We start from the raw sequence: 15,438 nt of genomic DNA on the forward strand, positions 1-15,438 counted from the left end.
TACGTCATCAATTTGAAAATAGGCTTAAAGCTAATTTAATGAAAATCAAAAGATTCTCTTTAAATATCAGATTTCCGCACTTGGTTAACTTAAATGCGCGCCTCATTGATACGACTATTGTGTCGCCACCTAGCGGCAGGGAGACTATCGGCTTTGTCAAAATATAAGAGTATCATTAATTGGGCGCCAGTATAAGTAAAATATCGAAACATTTGAAATAACATACGATTAATATAAAAATAAAAGTATTTATCTATTCAGTTACACCAAATTGTTCGTCCTGTTTGATTGATTGACCGACTGAATGATTGGTGACCAACGCACAGATCAAACTTTTATTCATCCAATCAGCCAATACCTCAGCAAAACTTCATTTTCTTCATAATATAGAGAAATACGTATACCTAAAGAATACCAAGTTTACTTCAACGTTTACAATTTAATGATTAATATACATTTGTTAAGTCTGATTGCCTTAACAGTGGAATGATTGGCAATCCACGCTATATGGGAAGTTGGATTTATTATAAAGTTTCCATCTGAATGTGCGTCAAATATAGGTGCAAGATCGGCTTCACATCTAAGGAAATAATTTGCACTTTGACCAATTTAAATTTTTAAAGAGATTTAACTAAAGTTTACAACTCGCAATTTTGATACAAAAAGTTAAAAAAAAGTTGTCTGGGCAACGGGCATGCGTCCAGCTAAAATCTTGACGCAAATCGCGTCTGTGAACTCGGAGCATTTCGCTTGTCCGCCCAAATCGCCCGTTAGGTGCTGGCCCTCCTTGATGGTATCGAGGGCGGCGCGCTCAATAATATTGGCGTGCGAGAGGAGGTTTAAGTGGCGCAACATCATGACCGCTGAGAGCAGCAACGCCGTGGGATTGGCCAGATCCTTGCCAGCAATATCGGGCGCGGTGCCGTGCACTGACTCGAACAAGGCACCATTTTGACCCATATTGGCCGACGGCGTCAGACCTAGACCACCGACCAGACCGGCGCACAAATCAGACAAAATATCACCGTACAAATTGGGCATGACCAGCACATCGAACTTTTCCGGACTGTTCGCCATGCTGAGGCACACCGTGTCCAGGTAGCGCTCATCAAACTGAATCTTTGGGTAGTCCTGTGCAACGTCACGCACGCAACGAAGGAACAGACCGTCCGACATTCGCATAATGTTCGCCTTATGGACCACGGTCACCTTCTTGCGATTGTTGTTCTGGGCATATTTGAAAGCGTACTTTGCAATGCGCGTGGAGGCCTTCGCGGTGATCAGCTTAATGCTTTGAACAACGCCATCCACGACCTCGTGCTCGATGCCAGAGTATTCGCCCTCAGTGTTCTCGCGAATGGTGACCACATCGACATTGTCGTAGAGTGTCTTATATCCAGCCAGGCTGCGGCAGGGGCGTACATTGGCATACAAATTGAATTCCTTGCGTAGAGCCAGGTTCAACGATTGATGTCCCTTTCCCACTGGCGTCATTAGTGGACCCTTTAGGCCAATTTTGTTGGTGTTGACCGAATCGATGGCAGCCTGGGGTATACCGAACTTTCCATCGGGTCTTCGCACAGGCGTCACGTCGACAACATCCCATTCGATGGGCACCTCGGCAGCTGTGAAGATCTTTTGGACGGCTGCAGAAATTTCAGGGCCAATTCCATCGCCGGGTATAAGAGTTACCTTTTTGTCGCCACATGAGTAGGGGCGTCTAATAGAGGGCCATGTAATGAGCGTGTTCTGCATAAATCTACCAATCATTTCGTAGTTTTGAATTGAAAATCGTTGACTACTCGCACCACCTATCGGAAAAGTAGCTAATCATTTGTGGCGCATTTGTTAAGGCAAATATATCGTATAAGATGTGATATGTCAAAAATGTTAAGTGTATCGATATATCATAAAATCTTATACTTGTTTATGCCGTTCACTTTAACAGTTGAATGTCACATTCTAGTTGTATCAGCATTTTTTTTTTTGCTGAAAATTGTCAATCGAAAGATCAAGTAGTTATTGGCCCTATAGAATGATGCAAATCTCTGATTACTGAATACATCGATAGTCAAATGTTTGCAATGGAAACAGCAACATGTATGAGTGAGTTTGACGTGTCGTATTTAGGACATAAACGATATTTTTGTTATCGATATATCGATACACATCTATATATTTTTAGTCATCCCTAAGTTTTTCGAAGAACAAAAAGAACGGCAGGACAAGGCAGCAGTTTCAATTTCATTCCTAATTTATAGTAAAAGTAGTAAGCAACCAGAAGAACACACGGCAAACAATGCCTTCGGCTGCTACCACATTCACCAACACCAACAACAATACCAAGGAGAAACGCGCCTCGGTCAGCTCCATCGGTGCGAGCAGCAGCGTCGGCGGCGGCGGCGTGGGTGGTGGCGGCTGCAACAATGGCAACGCAAGCAACGGACAGCATAGCAGTAATACCAATCTCGCTGACTGTGCCAAGCCTGTTGTGGCAGCGGGAGCAGCACCCGGCAGCGGAAGTAGCCAAACTGATTTAACCAACAACAATAATGTCAAAGTGCTGAAACTGTCGGCTGCCGCTGCGGCCGCAGCCGCCGAGCCGTACAATCCAATGAAGCAAATCCTGGTCACCATTGAGCATAAGATTCGCAATTTGGAAAAGCGTAAGGTAAGTGCATTATTGGTAAAAAAAAAAAATATCATTTAGACATTGGGATTTGCACTGCAGGCATTGCCCACCATTTTTTATTTTCGTTCGTCGCCCGCTTTGTTTCATTTCGTTTTTTTTTTTTTTATCGGTCGTGCTGTGTTTTCCCCCTTGTGCTCGCAGATTTTTCGCGACGCCATGTTTGCTATCTCACAGTGTTGCCAGACTAATTTTAATTGTGTTGCCCGCTTGTGCATGTGAACCGATTATTTTTAAATAAATTGTGCACAAATTAAATATGCAAATTTAGTTTAAATTTAGATTGCCTCCTAAAAGTGTATTTGTGCGCGGATAATGTGCTAAAATGAGACATTTGTGAGGGCGAGTGCTCGATCTGGCAACCCTACTACCATGTGCCTCGGATTTTTTTTTTTTTTTGTAACAATTGTTTTCTTATTGGTTCCATTTTGCATTTGGTTGTTTGTTTTTGACATTTCACTATGGAAATATGCGAATATGACGCGAAACCAATGCTATTTTGTTCAAACCGTGACTCACGTTACACTTTTTGTCATGCACATAGACTAAATTGGAATCGTATCGCGCCATCCAAGCTGGCGGTAAGGAGCTGAGCGCCGACCAAGCAGCGGCCGTGGCTAAATACGATTCGGTTCTGGCAACTCTTGAATTCGCTCGAGACTTTTCCAAGCAAACGCAGTTGATGTTTAAGGAGGCCGAGAAGGAGCAGAAGAAGCAGGCACGCAAGGTAAGAAATTAGAATAAAAAAACCGACATCCTCTATAGTCAATTACCTTTTACTATTCAATATGCAGGACAACCAAGCTAAAACTCTGGCGGAGAATGCAAAGATTCGTGATCTCCTGGTCATCCAAAACGTTCTCACCTGCTTTAACGATGAGCAGGTGCGTAATGATTTCTTGGCCGGAGACAATGGCGCCTGCAAGCTGGAGATTAGCGATGTGGATGCGCTCGACAAGTTGTAAGTGTCGCAAGAAAAACAAACAAAAATGCCGAGAGTTAGATATCGTATCATTTTTGAATACTCATAAATTATAATAAGGTCTTTATGACAATAGCTGACCGTATTACAAATTCGACCTGAATCCCGTAAGACATAGGAGACATTACAACCCATAAATGTATATGTTTTTGAGGACAAATAACAATATCCAAGTCGATAGAGTCATGTCCAATTTCAGCTATACTTATAAATATTTGCACCGGAGAGTCTTGTATATGACCACGGCATCATATAACTGAAATAGGGACCAGGACTAGACGCTCAATTTGCAGAAGAAACATATATTTATTCAATTATGTTGAAAAACAACTAATTGCTAGGCTCATTTCACTTCCCCTCACATAGGAAAAAATTAGGTTATTGGACAAAAACACAGTTTTGTCCTAAATGCTGAGCTGCGCACGGCCATTATATTGTATTCTCAGTTAACAGACACTATGACAATATTTAAAAGTTGTGAGCTTTTTATTTTGTGAAACGTTGAAACTGAGGATCTTTACAAATCGATGGTACATTTAAATATATGTTCTGAATATAGCTGCATGGAGGTGCAAACGCGCCGCCCGGAGACTGCGGAGGACATCAGCTTTTTGGCGACCGCTCAAAAGGCAGCCGAGCTCTTTGCCATGACCATCAATGCTCGGCCCAAGCCGTTCGGTGAGATGACATTCGAGAAACTGCGTGCGCTCTTTCAACAGATTCAGGATAGCGGCTATTTGGACAAGTACTATTTGATTCCTATGACGGATTTGACTGTACAGGGCAACTACGTGGGTAGCGGCGCTGTTAGTGGTGAAGGCGAAACGCTGCTTAACGATGTGGGTGCCATTGCAGCTGACCAGGAGGCGCTTATATCGGAGCCATCGGCACATAACTCATTGGAAGAGGGCCTAGACAAGCTGGCCACTGCCGAGGCGTTCACTGCGCTGCCTGAACAGCATCAGCCGGAACGTGCTCATCTAATGCTTGAGCCGCAGCATCAGCGTGCGCCCGTTGTCGATCAGCAGCAGATGCTGGTGCAGCAGCAACAACAGCAGGCGGGCGTTTATAATGCTGCTCCAGCGACTGCAGCAGCAGGCAACACAACGCCTGTCCACGTGATGTATGCATCAGCGCCGCCACAGGCAACGCATGTGCCGCCTCCGGTTCAGCATCCACATCAACTGCTAAGTAGCCCCGTGAATCTCCAGGCCTTGCACGGTGTGCCACAGTCGCAGCCGCCCCAGGCGGGCGTTGCCGCTGCGTCATCGGTACCTCCACAACAACAACAGCAGCAGCAGCAACAACAACAACCACAACAACAGCAGCAGCAGCAGCAACAGCCCCCGCCGCAGCAGCACTTTGGTCCCACCACAGTGCGCGCTGTGGAGCATAATTACTTCAAGCAGCCGCCCCTGCAGCCACCGCAGCCAGCTGCAGCTCTACAGGCACCCACACCCCAGCAGCAACAGCAGTTTATGCAGCAGCTGCGCCCGCTGGCCGAGGTGCTGGGCACCGGCAGCTTCCATTTTCTGCAGGACAGCGAATTGGATGCTCCGGACGTTTTACCGCAACAGCAGCAGCAGGCACCACCGCCGCAACAGCTACCGGTGCAGGGCCTAGTCTTTGAGCAGCAGCAGCAGCAGCAGCAGCAAAATCATGTGGATGAACCGCAGACTATTACAACGCTGACATTTACCAATCAGTCCTTCCCGTCCTTGCAGCAGCCACAGCAGCCGCCGCCGCAGCCACCACCACCACAGCAGCAGCAGCAGCAACAACAACAACAACAACTTTTCTCGCCTGTGCTGATACACGAACAGCAACGCCAGCAGCAGCAGCCGATGCTAATTATGGCACGATTGCCGCCGCAGCAGCAGCAGCAACAACAACAACAACAGCAGCAGCCGCCGCCACAGCATCAGCAGCAGCAGCAGCCACCACCCCCCCAGAGTATTGGCATGCAGCCGGGCGATGTGACTGCCGTTTTTCCCTATGACACAGCTGTGGTCAGCTATGAGCAGCAATTGCAACAGCAGCTGGGACTGAAGCCACAGCAGCAAAAGCAACAGCTGGAGGAGCCTCAGCCGCAGCAGCATACACTGCAGCAACCACAACCGCAGCAGCCGCCTGTCAGTGATGTGGACGTCAATGAATGGCATGGACGCGGTGGTGTAAATGATACTAATGCAGCTGCCACAGCTGCGTTGACCAATGTTCTCAAGACGCAATCTTCGGCTCTAGCAGAGCAGACAACGCCTACGTCGACAACCAACAAATGGAGCAGCGAAATGAATGCCATGAGCAGCGCTGCCTCAAATGGCAGCAATAGCAGCAACAGCAACAAGCAGGAGTGGGCCACGCCCCGCGACAACAGCAGCGGCCGTGGTGGCTATGTTAATGAGAACGACAGCGGCAACAATCACTGGAACTCCTCGCAGCAGGACAACGGCAACCCGATGCGTCGCAATTCTGGTAACTATCAGCAGCGGCGCAATGGCGGCGGAGGTGGCGACGATCGTGGACGCAATGGCGGCGGCAACTATCGCACACGACAATATGGCAATTCGTCAGCCCAACAGAATGGACGCAACAGTGGCGTCTATTTCCGTAACAATGAGTCGAGTGGAGGCGGCGGCGGCGGCAGTGGTGGTGGTGGCGGCGGCAACAACTACTACCAAAATGGTGGCGGCGGTGGGGTCTACAATAAGGAGTCGCGCTATGACTCCTCAGGCGGCGGCGGTTCCTATCGAGGACAGCGTGGAGGCAATCAGCGCAACGGTAATGGATCCTTTGGACGGCCGATGGGCGATCGCGGGCGCAACACCGGCGGTGGTGGGCCGGGCAACGCTAGCGGTGGCTACATAAATCAGCGTCAATCACAGCAGCAACGCATGCCGCTCGGTTTGGAAAATAAAAACTAGACAGTGAAAAGCGTCTTAAAGCGACGGTGCAGCTGTTTGGCGGTGGCACATGTATTAAATGAAAAGCTCCTCACCCACACTCACACACACCACACAACACACCACACCACACCACACATAACGCTTACGTATCATCGGTATGCACACATACACTCTTACGCATACAAGCAGCGTTGCCACGTTGACGTTCAATTTACCGTTAGTCAGCAACGTAAACTGATCCCAAAAAATAGAAACAAAGAGAAAATAAAAAACTGTCTGCGCGTTTTTTTTTTTTTATAAATAATATCAAATGTTTCTATATAATTATGATTTATTTAATTATTAATTAATAAAAACAAAACAACAACCTAGTTTTTAGGACACTTATAAAAGCAACCACTCAACCTAAACAAAACAAGCATACAGGAAAGTTCAAAAACACACACACATGCATCGGGTTTCTAAAACCCAACAGCAAGAATAAGAAACAAAATTAAAATATTAACAAATGCAGAGAATAAGTGTAAGTGCATGGGCACTGGACAAACAGCTGCTAATTGAATGCGAACAGAAGAATTAGGAGAAAGGAGCTTCGAAAAGTACGTAATACTTTTCAAGTTAATAAATTGATGGAAACAGAAAATAATAGTATTTATACGTCTTAGTAATTAAATAACAATTTTGAAACATACAAATTATATTTAATGAATTAATATAATACATTGCGAATGGATGATGAACATATGAAGAGAAAACGCAACTTATGTAATTTACTATAAACAAATATATTTATAGTTTGTGCTCTTACTACCATTTTTTGTTTACAAATGTATTTTGTTTTTTCTACAAATCAAGAAGCGCGCATATTTAATTAACATATACATATATTGTATGTAGTGCTGTATATTAAACAAAACAACAAATGCAGAAACATTATGCCCCACTTATGTGCATTAAAAATGAAAAACAAAAATGATGTATTTATATATGCAAATTAGTGACATTAAACGATACTTATTTAAGTAACAAACGTTATTCATTAACGGAAAAATGCAATTTTCAATAGAAGTTCAATTACATTCTTCAGACCCGTTAGTGCAGCTTCGTAGGTACTTTATTTAGATTTCTTTATGTTTAGCTACAGTTCTTTGTCCGACCGACGCTCTTCTCGAGTCCGTTGTATCGCATAGGAACCACAAACCGGCTAATATAAGAGTTATGCCCACGCCGGACAGCGCAGTCAGCGGTTCCCGGTAAACGATCGTACCTAGAATAAACTTAAAGAGGCGCAACTTATAAAAGTGCATCAAATAATGAATTAATTCATTAGACAATCAGACGTACTGATAACACGTAGTTGGAGGCGGCTGCTAAGACAGTTGCCGTTAATGTCTGTTGGGTCATTTGCAAGGCCTTCAGAAAGTAGCGTAAATTGCACACATTACAGCAGAGCATTAAACCAAGCGGCAGCAGCTGGACCAACGCAAATTCTAAGCAAGTTTCCAGTTAACATTTATCTATAAAATGTCTTTGAAATACTTACCCACATACGCAAAGCCGGCGACTGACTTCATTGCATTTGGCTGCAGCAGGTTCAGTGCATCGAGAAAACTGGGCAACTTGCCAAAGAAGCTGCCGCCGGCAGCGCATGCGCCAGCCACAAAGCTATACCGGTACTTTCTGAGAGCATTCATTCTAGCTTATTTTACTGTTTATCAGCTGTAGCGTTGCCAGCTGCATCAATCAGCTGCTTGCTAAATATCAATATCGATTGTACTAATGCATCTCATACGTAACATATCGATTGCACTCTGCAGCTGTCATTCGAATATGTGTTGGAATGAAAGCTTATTTTTTAGAGAATGTACTATTTTCAATCAATTTGTGGTATGCTTTTTTCCACTGTCGAGTCGTTTGTTTGGATTATGGTTGTTGTTGGTTCTAATGGAAAATGTTTTGAAGTTGCCATTGAATTGTGGGCATCGGCAGAAGTAGCTGCAGACAGCTGAATGTTGTGTTTGCAATTTTTGTTTGCAGCCTCGTTTTCGCCCAGGAAGTATTTGTCCAAAGAGCTTTTGATCCAAACACCGACTCATTCTATTTATTACTCAATGAACAGAACCCAAATTTCGACCGATTGTTCTATCTTTAAAACTGAGAAAGAAGTAGGTATTGAAACAGACAGACGATCAGACGGACATCAACTCATCTGTTGTAACACATTTTATGCTAAAGTTATAAAACCCTCTACAAGGGTATAAATTCTAGGGCACCAAAATCTAGCTTTTAAGTGAGCTTCATTGAACTGTTTCAAGATTCTTAATGCAAGGCCGGGCAATACCGACCACTATATATCTATATACATATATATTTATTTGTGTAAAAGATATATCTCGTATGCTGTTCTGTTACATAAAATGTTATGTTAGTGAAATACGACTTTATTATAAGGTAATATAGTACATGTCCGTCTGTTCGTCCGTCCGTATGTATGAACGCAAGGATACCAGAACCTATAAGATCTAGAGACTTGAAATTTGAGCTGTAGGCCCTCTTAGTGCCATGTGCGTCAAGTTAGCGGCGGTGAGTTAGCGAACTAGCGTCGAATTTCGGTACTTGTTATCGGAAAAGTATCGGACACTATAAATGCATTTATATATGTTTTTAAGCACGAAAACAAATAAATTTAAATGCAGAATTGCAAAAAATTAAATTATTTACTATCTACATTCATTTAGTTTTGAATTTTAATTTATAATATGGGTAAACCAAGGGGTTAAAATATTGGGTTTCCACCATTCCATAAATATCAAAATTTAGGGATGATGGCCCCGAAAACCGCATATACACGATTAAAGCCTACAGTTTCACCTAGCCAACTGTGAAAATTTAATTAAAATCGTCGGTACCATTTTTAAGATAATTGGAAAAGAGTGCAACAACCCCCAAGTCAGCCCCATATAAAATGAACGCAAAAAATCAACCTTGTCTCGAGCCCCTATTTCTTAACTCAGAGACAATGGTCCTCAATGCACGCTATACCTTCTTGTACATACATATTTTAAGTAGCTTTAGGCACCAATTTCAAGTAAATGGACGGTACAGATTTTGAGAAAATTAATTAATTGTAAACCAACCTCATATAGTTCATTCAAAAAGTCTATCGAACTGCTAGTTCCTACGTGAACTGAATCACTGCCTGGCATCAGTGTTGAACAATTTTGTACGGAATTGGGCGGGAACCAATTCAATTTAAATTATATTTAATCATGAAAAAACGGAAAGAAGTCACAGTTAATTTAATTAATAAGTCAAAGCAATTTATATAAGTCATACTTAATAGCGCAGTTTATGGAAAAATTGCATTTTTCCCATTACATCCTATGTTAATGCACGATGGTACGATGATGTACAATATTCTGGCTTATTCGGTTTAAGCAACATAATCACCTCAACACATTTCCATTCGTTAGAGAAGTAATCCAGAGCAATCTGATGCATTCTGGAGGAAGATTTTTAATAGTGTACCCGTCCATTTTATCATACCCAGGCGATTTTTTAGGATTTGTGCACGTTATATACTTCTGAGATAGCGAACTGAGATTGTGATCTGACTTATTGGCAAAAACATCTGGCAGGGAGTGTCAAACAAATTTACTTACATCCCCCACTGTTTCAGCACCATACTCTGTATTTGGGTGAAAGCCTGAGTGCAAGTGCCATTATTGTCAACTATTATAGTATTTCTTCTCGTGGGTCTCTTCAGACATCTAGTTGCTTGCCAGAGGCTATATTCAGGATCACTTGTAAATGGATTAACCATTTTAAGATAGTTTGCTGTCGCTTCATCTTTGATAGCTTTGGTAGCTTTCTGTTTAAATCTTTGGTCGCCATAATGAATTTCACTTTGTCGGTGGTATACTCATCAGTCCGTTCATTGCTAGTGGTGTGTAAGGGGATCCTAATCTTTACATAAATATCTGTGTTTTCAAAAAACAAAAAACTGCTTTGATCAGTTTTTAATCTTTGTAATTGTGGCAATCGCTTTTGTATGTCATAAATTTTATCTTTACTACAGCCGTCAGCAATTTCGCTTGGTTCAATTTATTCTCAGAAAGCTAAACAATTTTTGACGCACTATCTAATTGTACTGCTAGCTATATAATATTATTTAGCTACCGATCGTCTCGATCGGTCGAAACTTAAAAAAAGTTCGGTATCCGAGCTCTACGATGCTCCTCCACACGGATATCGAACTATATGCAATAAACCTATAACTTTTCAGTTCGAAAATTTGTTTTTGTGGGGAACGGCTTTTTTTCCAACAAATAACCAAATTCGCCAATTCTGGGCTCTAAAAATCTTTTCACATATTTGCAAAATCGTAATCTATTTGTCTGCAAGGGAATTCAGTATTCGTGGTGCCGAAGATATCCGTTCTTTTTTGTTTTCTTAAATGTAATTTGTATTCAAAAATCGATTATACCCTGCAGCTATTAAGCAGAATTTTCTATTTTAATTATAAATAATATATACACAATTTACTGTCTTATTGACGCAAGCTTATCTGGCTATTTTTATACCCTGAACCCATTAAAAATGGGTATAAGGGTATAGTGTATTTGTGCAAAATCCAAATGTATGTAACAGGCAGAAGGAAGCATCTCCGACTCCATAAAGTATATATATTCTTGATCAGCTAGCCATTTCCGTCTGTCTGTCTGTCTGTCCGTATGTATGAACGCAAGGATCTCAAAACCTATAAGAGCTAGAGACTTGAAATTTTTCCGATAATCGATAACTTACTCCGTTTCCAAGCGATCGATAAAAATCGATATCGATATTATGTTTTTTGGGCAATTTTAGTAAATAATAAGAGCTAGAATCACCAAACTTGATATATAGCTTCTAAAATAGAATATATATATGCATTTGATGTTGGAAGAAGAGGGTTCAGGGTATCCCCTAGTTGGGAGCTCCCGACTGGAACCTCTTAATTGTTTAATTATATATCTTAACGTTCAAGAAAGTCACCTTTCGCAGAGAATGTCATATTTTCAATCGATATATCGATATCTAATACTAAAAACAGTTTTATTTTTTCTATTGTTGAGGGTTTTTTAAAAATATATACGTTTTTTATATTGAAAGAAGTCTCAATTTATTATCTTTTATGAATTTATTTACTATCATTAATATAGTGAGGTAAATATAATTTTTATACATTTACTCTACAGATAATCCTTATCGCGAGCACTCAGCTGTGAGTCAGTGTAAATAAAAGAGCTGGCATGTTAAAAATGAGTCTAGAGCTTATTTTGTTGTGTGTATTATGTTATGTACTATACTTAGTATTTTTTAATTTTACGAAAGATCGTGTTAAATTAAGAGACGAGCTTAAATGGCGCAGAGAAAATGAACAAAAGGTAAAGCAAATATTCTTGTAGTGTTGATTGTAAACAAAAAACCAAATCAATATTGCAGTTGAGGGATGATATCAGAAGGGAAGAAGTAAAAATAAGCTTTCTTAAATATCATAAGCAAATGGAGGAAAAACAACAACAGCTTGTGTTGGAGATCGCACGCAAAGATCAGCTAATTCATAATTTGGAAATCAAAATAGAAGAGAAAGGATTTTGGAGTTTTTGCAAATCAACTTTAAGTAAATATAAAAATAAGATAACCGGCGCCAGCAGCACTCCTCAAGGTAGCCAGCAATAGAACCCTACAGCATAATCACAATGCAGCCTAGGAGCTGGGAGCTAGGAGCAAGGATCTACATTGACTCAGTCTACTTTCCAATCTCTTTGGCTGACCTTTGAGCGGCTTGCATCTGCTGAATTCTTCGTTCGTACCTATTAGCATGTACATAGTATATGCAATAAAGATTTAATGGCTTGTGTTTTTCCTGAAATTAAGTTGGTGCCCTGCGCAGCCAATAAATAAATAAGAAATGAAATCGAGTAAAGCAACAACTATACAGGATCAATTATGTATGATATTATACACATTTTTTGGTTACTCGGAAATTCGATCGTACACCGAGTTGTGGCAAAGCTCATTTTGTCAGCAATAAGTTTTATTTTATGGTGATCTAATCGGACATGCCAACTCTTTGAAATGTGTCGCAGATCCTAGAGACTGGCATAATTTCAAATCGATAAAAATGATACATTAACTCTTATCGCACAGTTGATTCCGTACGTTTTTTATTGATTGTTATCGATATTAGCCCATTGAAATCGGTAGACGTATCTGGGATTTGTATGATTACTTGGTGAAATATAAAATGAGCGAACTGCAGTTATTTCTGTTGCCTTTAGCACTATTTGCAATATATTTGGTATTCATGATTTGGAGGAAGGAACTTAATAATTTGACAAAAGTTGTAGAAAATTCCAAAGATAAAGAACAGTCGGTATGTCAATTTTATTTATTAGCGCACGAGCTGTTTATTTCTATATTTATTATTGTAGTTGAAAGAAGTCGCCTTGGAAAACAAATTGAAGCTGCACATTCTTAAATATGAAAGTTCTATGGAGAGAAAAAGACAGGATCTAATTGTGGAGCAAATGAGAACAAAACACACCCAAAAAACAAATGTTAAGGTTAATATAAATGTTAACATTAATATGGGAAAGCCCGGTCTGTTCTAGGGTGATAATTTCGGAACGACAGCGCTATCAAATAAGAATGTCGTAGTTGGAAATCGATAAACCCATAACACTCATATACATGACTAAAACATTTTACCATTAGATAAGTAACTTCAAGCAACGAATTAAAATTGTTTATTTTCTCAAATTTAAATAATAAAATGATTACTTATTGGACTTCTTAATTTTAATAAAGTGTCTTTTAAGTTTTAATGGAGTAATTTAGATGTGACCTATAGATAACATTATTGTATAGGCTCGAGTGAGTCAGTTTAGCCACTAACCACTAATACAACATATATGTACATATGTACATAGACAGATGGGTCAGCTTGAAGAAAAGTTTTTCGCTCCCACTACAGGTAACTGTTCGGCTTACTCTCAGTGCTCTCTCATTTGTGTAAAGATCATTTAAATGTATGTGTGTGTATGTGTCCGCACATCAACAATGCGCACAAATTCTATTTTTTCTCCACTGTCGGAGGCATTTCTTCCCTTTTGAAGGGAAGAGTAATATGAAATAATGATAGGGTTTGCCACGTCAATGCCAATTGTTGTAGTTTCGGTTGATATTGTCGGTAAGGGTCCCTAAGCGTTGGCATGTGTGGGTGGAGACTTTTTAGGCCGACCATGCATGCACACTTACAAAATGTTCTATATGAATAGAAGCATTTGTGGTTTAACTTAGCGCTTACAGTTGCCGTGCTTCGCAATGGACAGTTGGAGACTTTTGATTGCTTCTAGAATATGTTTTATTATTTATTAATTGTTTAAATATTTTATGTAAGAGCGTAATAAGCTATTAGTAAAACAGCTGAACAGTTGTTAAGTTCAGTTACTTTGTAGTGGAAATATTGAAATTTAGCACATACATGTATTTATTATTGTATATAAAGGACGAAATTAAGGATGTAAAAATTCAGACCTACCAAGAAATTAACGCTTGAGAAGAAAGTTAAATATAAAAATGAGCAACGTGCAACTAGTACGTGAAGAAATAAGAAAATTCGTGTAAAAAATCTTGATTCATGTAGGTCATTTTGGTACTAATCCTATACAAGACCCTGCGACTACGACCCTACATTAACGTGTGTTATTGAGCATCCTGAACCCATTGCAAATGGCTACAAATGGTGTAATGTTTTTGTGCAAATGTATGTAACAGACAGAAGGAAGCATCTCCGACCACATAAAGTATATATATATTCTTGATCAGCATCAATACCCGAATCGATCTAGCCATGTCCGTATGTCCGTATGTATGAACGTAAGGATTTCAGAACCTATAAGAGCTACAGAAATTTTAGCCGCCGAGTGCCTGCGCAGATCGAGTTTGTTTTTGATAATCGATAACTTACTCCGTTTCCAAGCAATCGATACAAGTCGATATCGACATCCTGTTTTGTTTTTTTTTTTTAGCAAATTGAGTAAATATTATTAGCTAAAGGCACCAAACTTAATATGTTTATTCTAAAATAGTATATATATATCAAGTATCTTTCATTTTATACCTATCGCAACCTCCCCGCTAACACCGCAGAGCTATAAATCGAGTTAATAACCCAAATTATAGTGCCCACCAATTTAAGCCACAATTTAAATGCAATTTACTTTTTGAGAATACACAAATATTCTAAGATATACTGTAAAAACATGCATTAAGATCGGTTAGCAAAAATCCAAAAGTTATGTTTTTTACTGTACAATTGGATGGGGCAGCTAGAGCAAATTCCAAGAATTTCTGTATACATGTACACACACACATACGCATCTGCTTCGAATTCTATCAACAGCATTGAAATTGCGATTGTTTTCTGTGCTGCCATTTTAATTGTTTTTTTTTTTTTCTCAATAAGACTCAATTATTGGTGTGGCTGTTGAGTAGTGACAGTGGCGAGCGGTGCGGTCTGTCGCGAGTTCACTCCCTACCGGGGTAGGCTGGTGTGGCTGTTGAGTAGAGTGTGCAGAAAGCAATGCGGTCAGTTGCGAGTTCGAGCCCTGCCAATGGAACTTTTTTTTACATTTATCTTTATTACTTCAAACTAGGACTTCCGACTAGAACCTCTTACTTATTTAAAATGTGTTTTGTATTCAATAATCGATTTTAACCTGTAGGTTTTAAAGTAGCTTAAATATATATAATATGAACAAAATATATTTTATTATTGACCAGTTTATTATACCCTTGCAGAGGGTATTATAATT

At 40.4% G+C, this 15,438-nt stretch overlaps 3 protein-coding genes and 1 long non-coding RNA gene across 5 annotated transcripts; 2 read left to right on the forward strand and 2 right to left on the reverse strand.

Moving 5' to 3' along the window:
• Positions 1 to 419: 419 nt before the first annotated feature.
• On the reverse strand, positions 420 to 1,893 carry LOC6623460 (probable isocitrate dehydrogenase [NAD] subunit alpha, mitochondrial). 2 transcript variants are annotated; one of them, XM_015174906.3, is made up of 2 exons: positions 1,693 to 1,893; positions 420 to 1,635 (listed from the first exon to the last, which is right to left on the reverse strand). In XM_015174906.3, exons 1-2 carry the CDS (start codon positions 1,768 to 1,770, stop codon positions 667 to 669), a joined length of 1,047 nt encoding a protein of 348 aa, XP_015030392.1. In that variant the 5' UTR covers positions 1,771 to 1,893; the 3' UTR covers positions 420 to 666. The 2 variants fall into 2 exon arrangements, with proteins under 2 accessions (XP_015030392.1, XP_002048637.1); XM_002048601.4 differs by having other exon boundaries at positions 420 to 1,891.
• Positions 1,894 to 2,187: 294 nt separating this feature from the next.
• Capr (caprin family member) lies at positions 2,188 to 6,948 on the forward strand. The gene is made up of 4 exons (XM_002048602.4): positions 2,188 to 2,671; positions 3,234 to 3,416; positions 3,484 to 3,650; positions 4,231 to 6,948. Exons 1-4 carry the CDS (start codon positions 2,300 to 2,302, stop codon positions 6,593 to 6,595), a joined length of 3,087 nt encoding a protein of 1,028 aa, XP_002048638.1. The 5' UTR covers positions 2,188 to 2,299; the 3' UTR covers positions 6,596 to 6,948.
• A 703-nt stretch (positions 6,949 to 7,651) lies between these two features.
• On the reverse strand, positions 7,652 to 8,327 carry LOC26530925 (uncharacterized). Its single transcript, XM_015176181.3, has 3 exons — positions 8,121 to 8,327; positions 7,922 to 8,067; positions 7,652 to 7,854 (listed from the first exon to the last, which is right to left on the reverse strand). Exons 1-3 carry the CDS (start codon positions 8,269 to 8,271, stop codon positions 7,696 to 7,698), a joined length of 456 nt encoding a protein of 151 aa, XP_015031667.1. The 5' UTR covers positions 8,272 to 8,327; the 3' UTR covers positions 7,652 to 7,695.
• A 3,493-nt stretch (positions 8,328 to 11,820) lies between these two features.
• On the forward strand, positions 11,821 to 13,418 carry LOC116650442 (uncharacterized). The gene is made up of 3 exons (XR_004303413.2): positions 11,821 to 12,003; positions 12,062 to 12,995; positions 13,054 to 13,418. It is a non-coding gene; the product is annotated as an uncharacterized lncRNA (long non-coding RNA).
• The last annotated feature ends 2,020 nt before the right edge of the window (positions 13,419 to 15,438 follow it).

Source organism: Drosophila virilis, chromosome 3, assembly GCF_030788295.1.
Source record: "Drosophila virilis strain 15010-1051.87 chromosome 3, Dvir_AGI_RSII-ME, whole genome shotgun sequence".
In the NCBI taxonomy this organism is placed as follows: Eukaryota; Metazoa; Arthropoda; class Insecta; order Diptera; family Drosophilidae; genus Drosophila; species Drosophila virilis.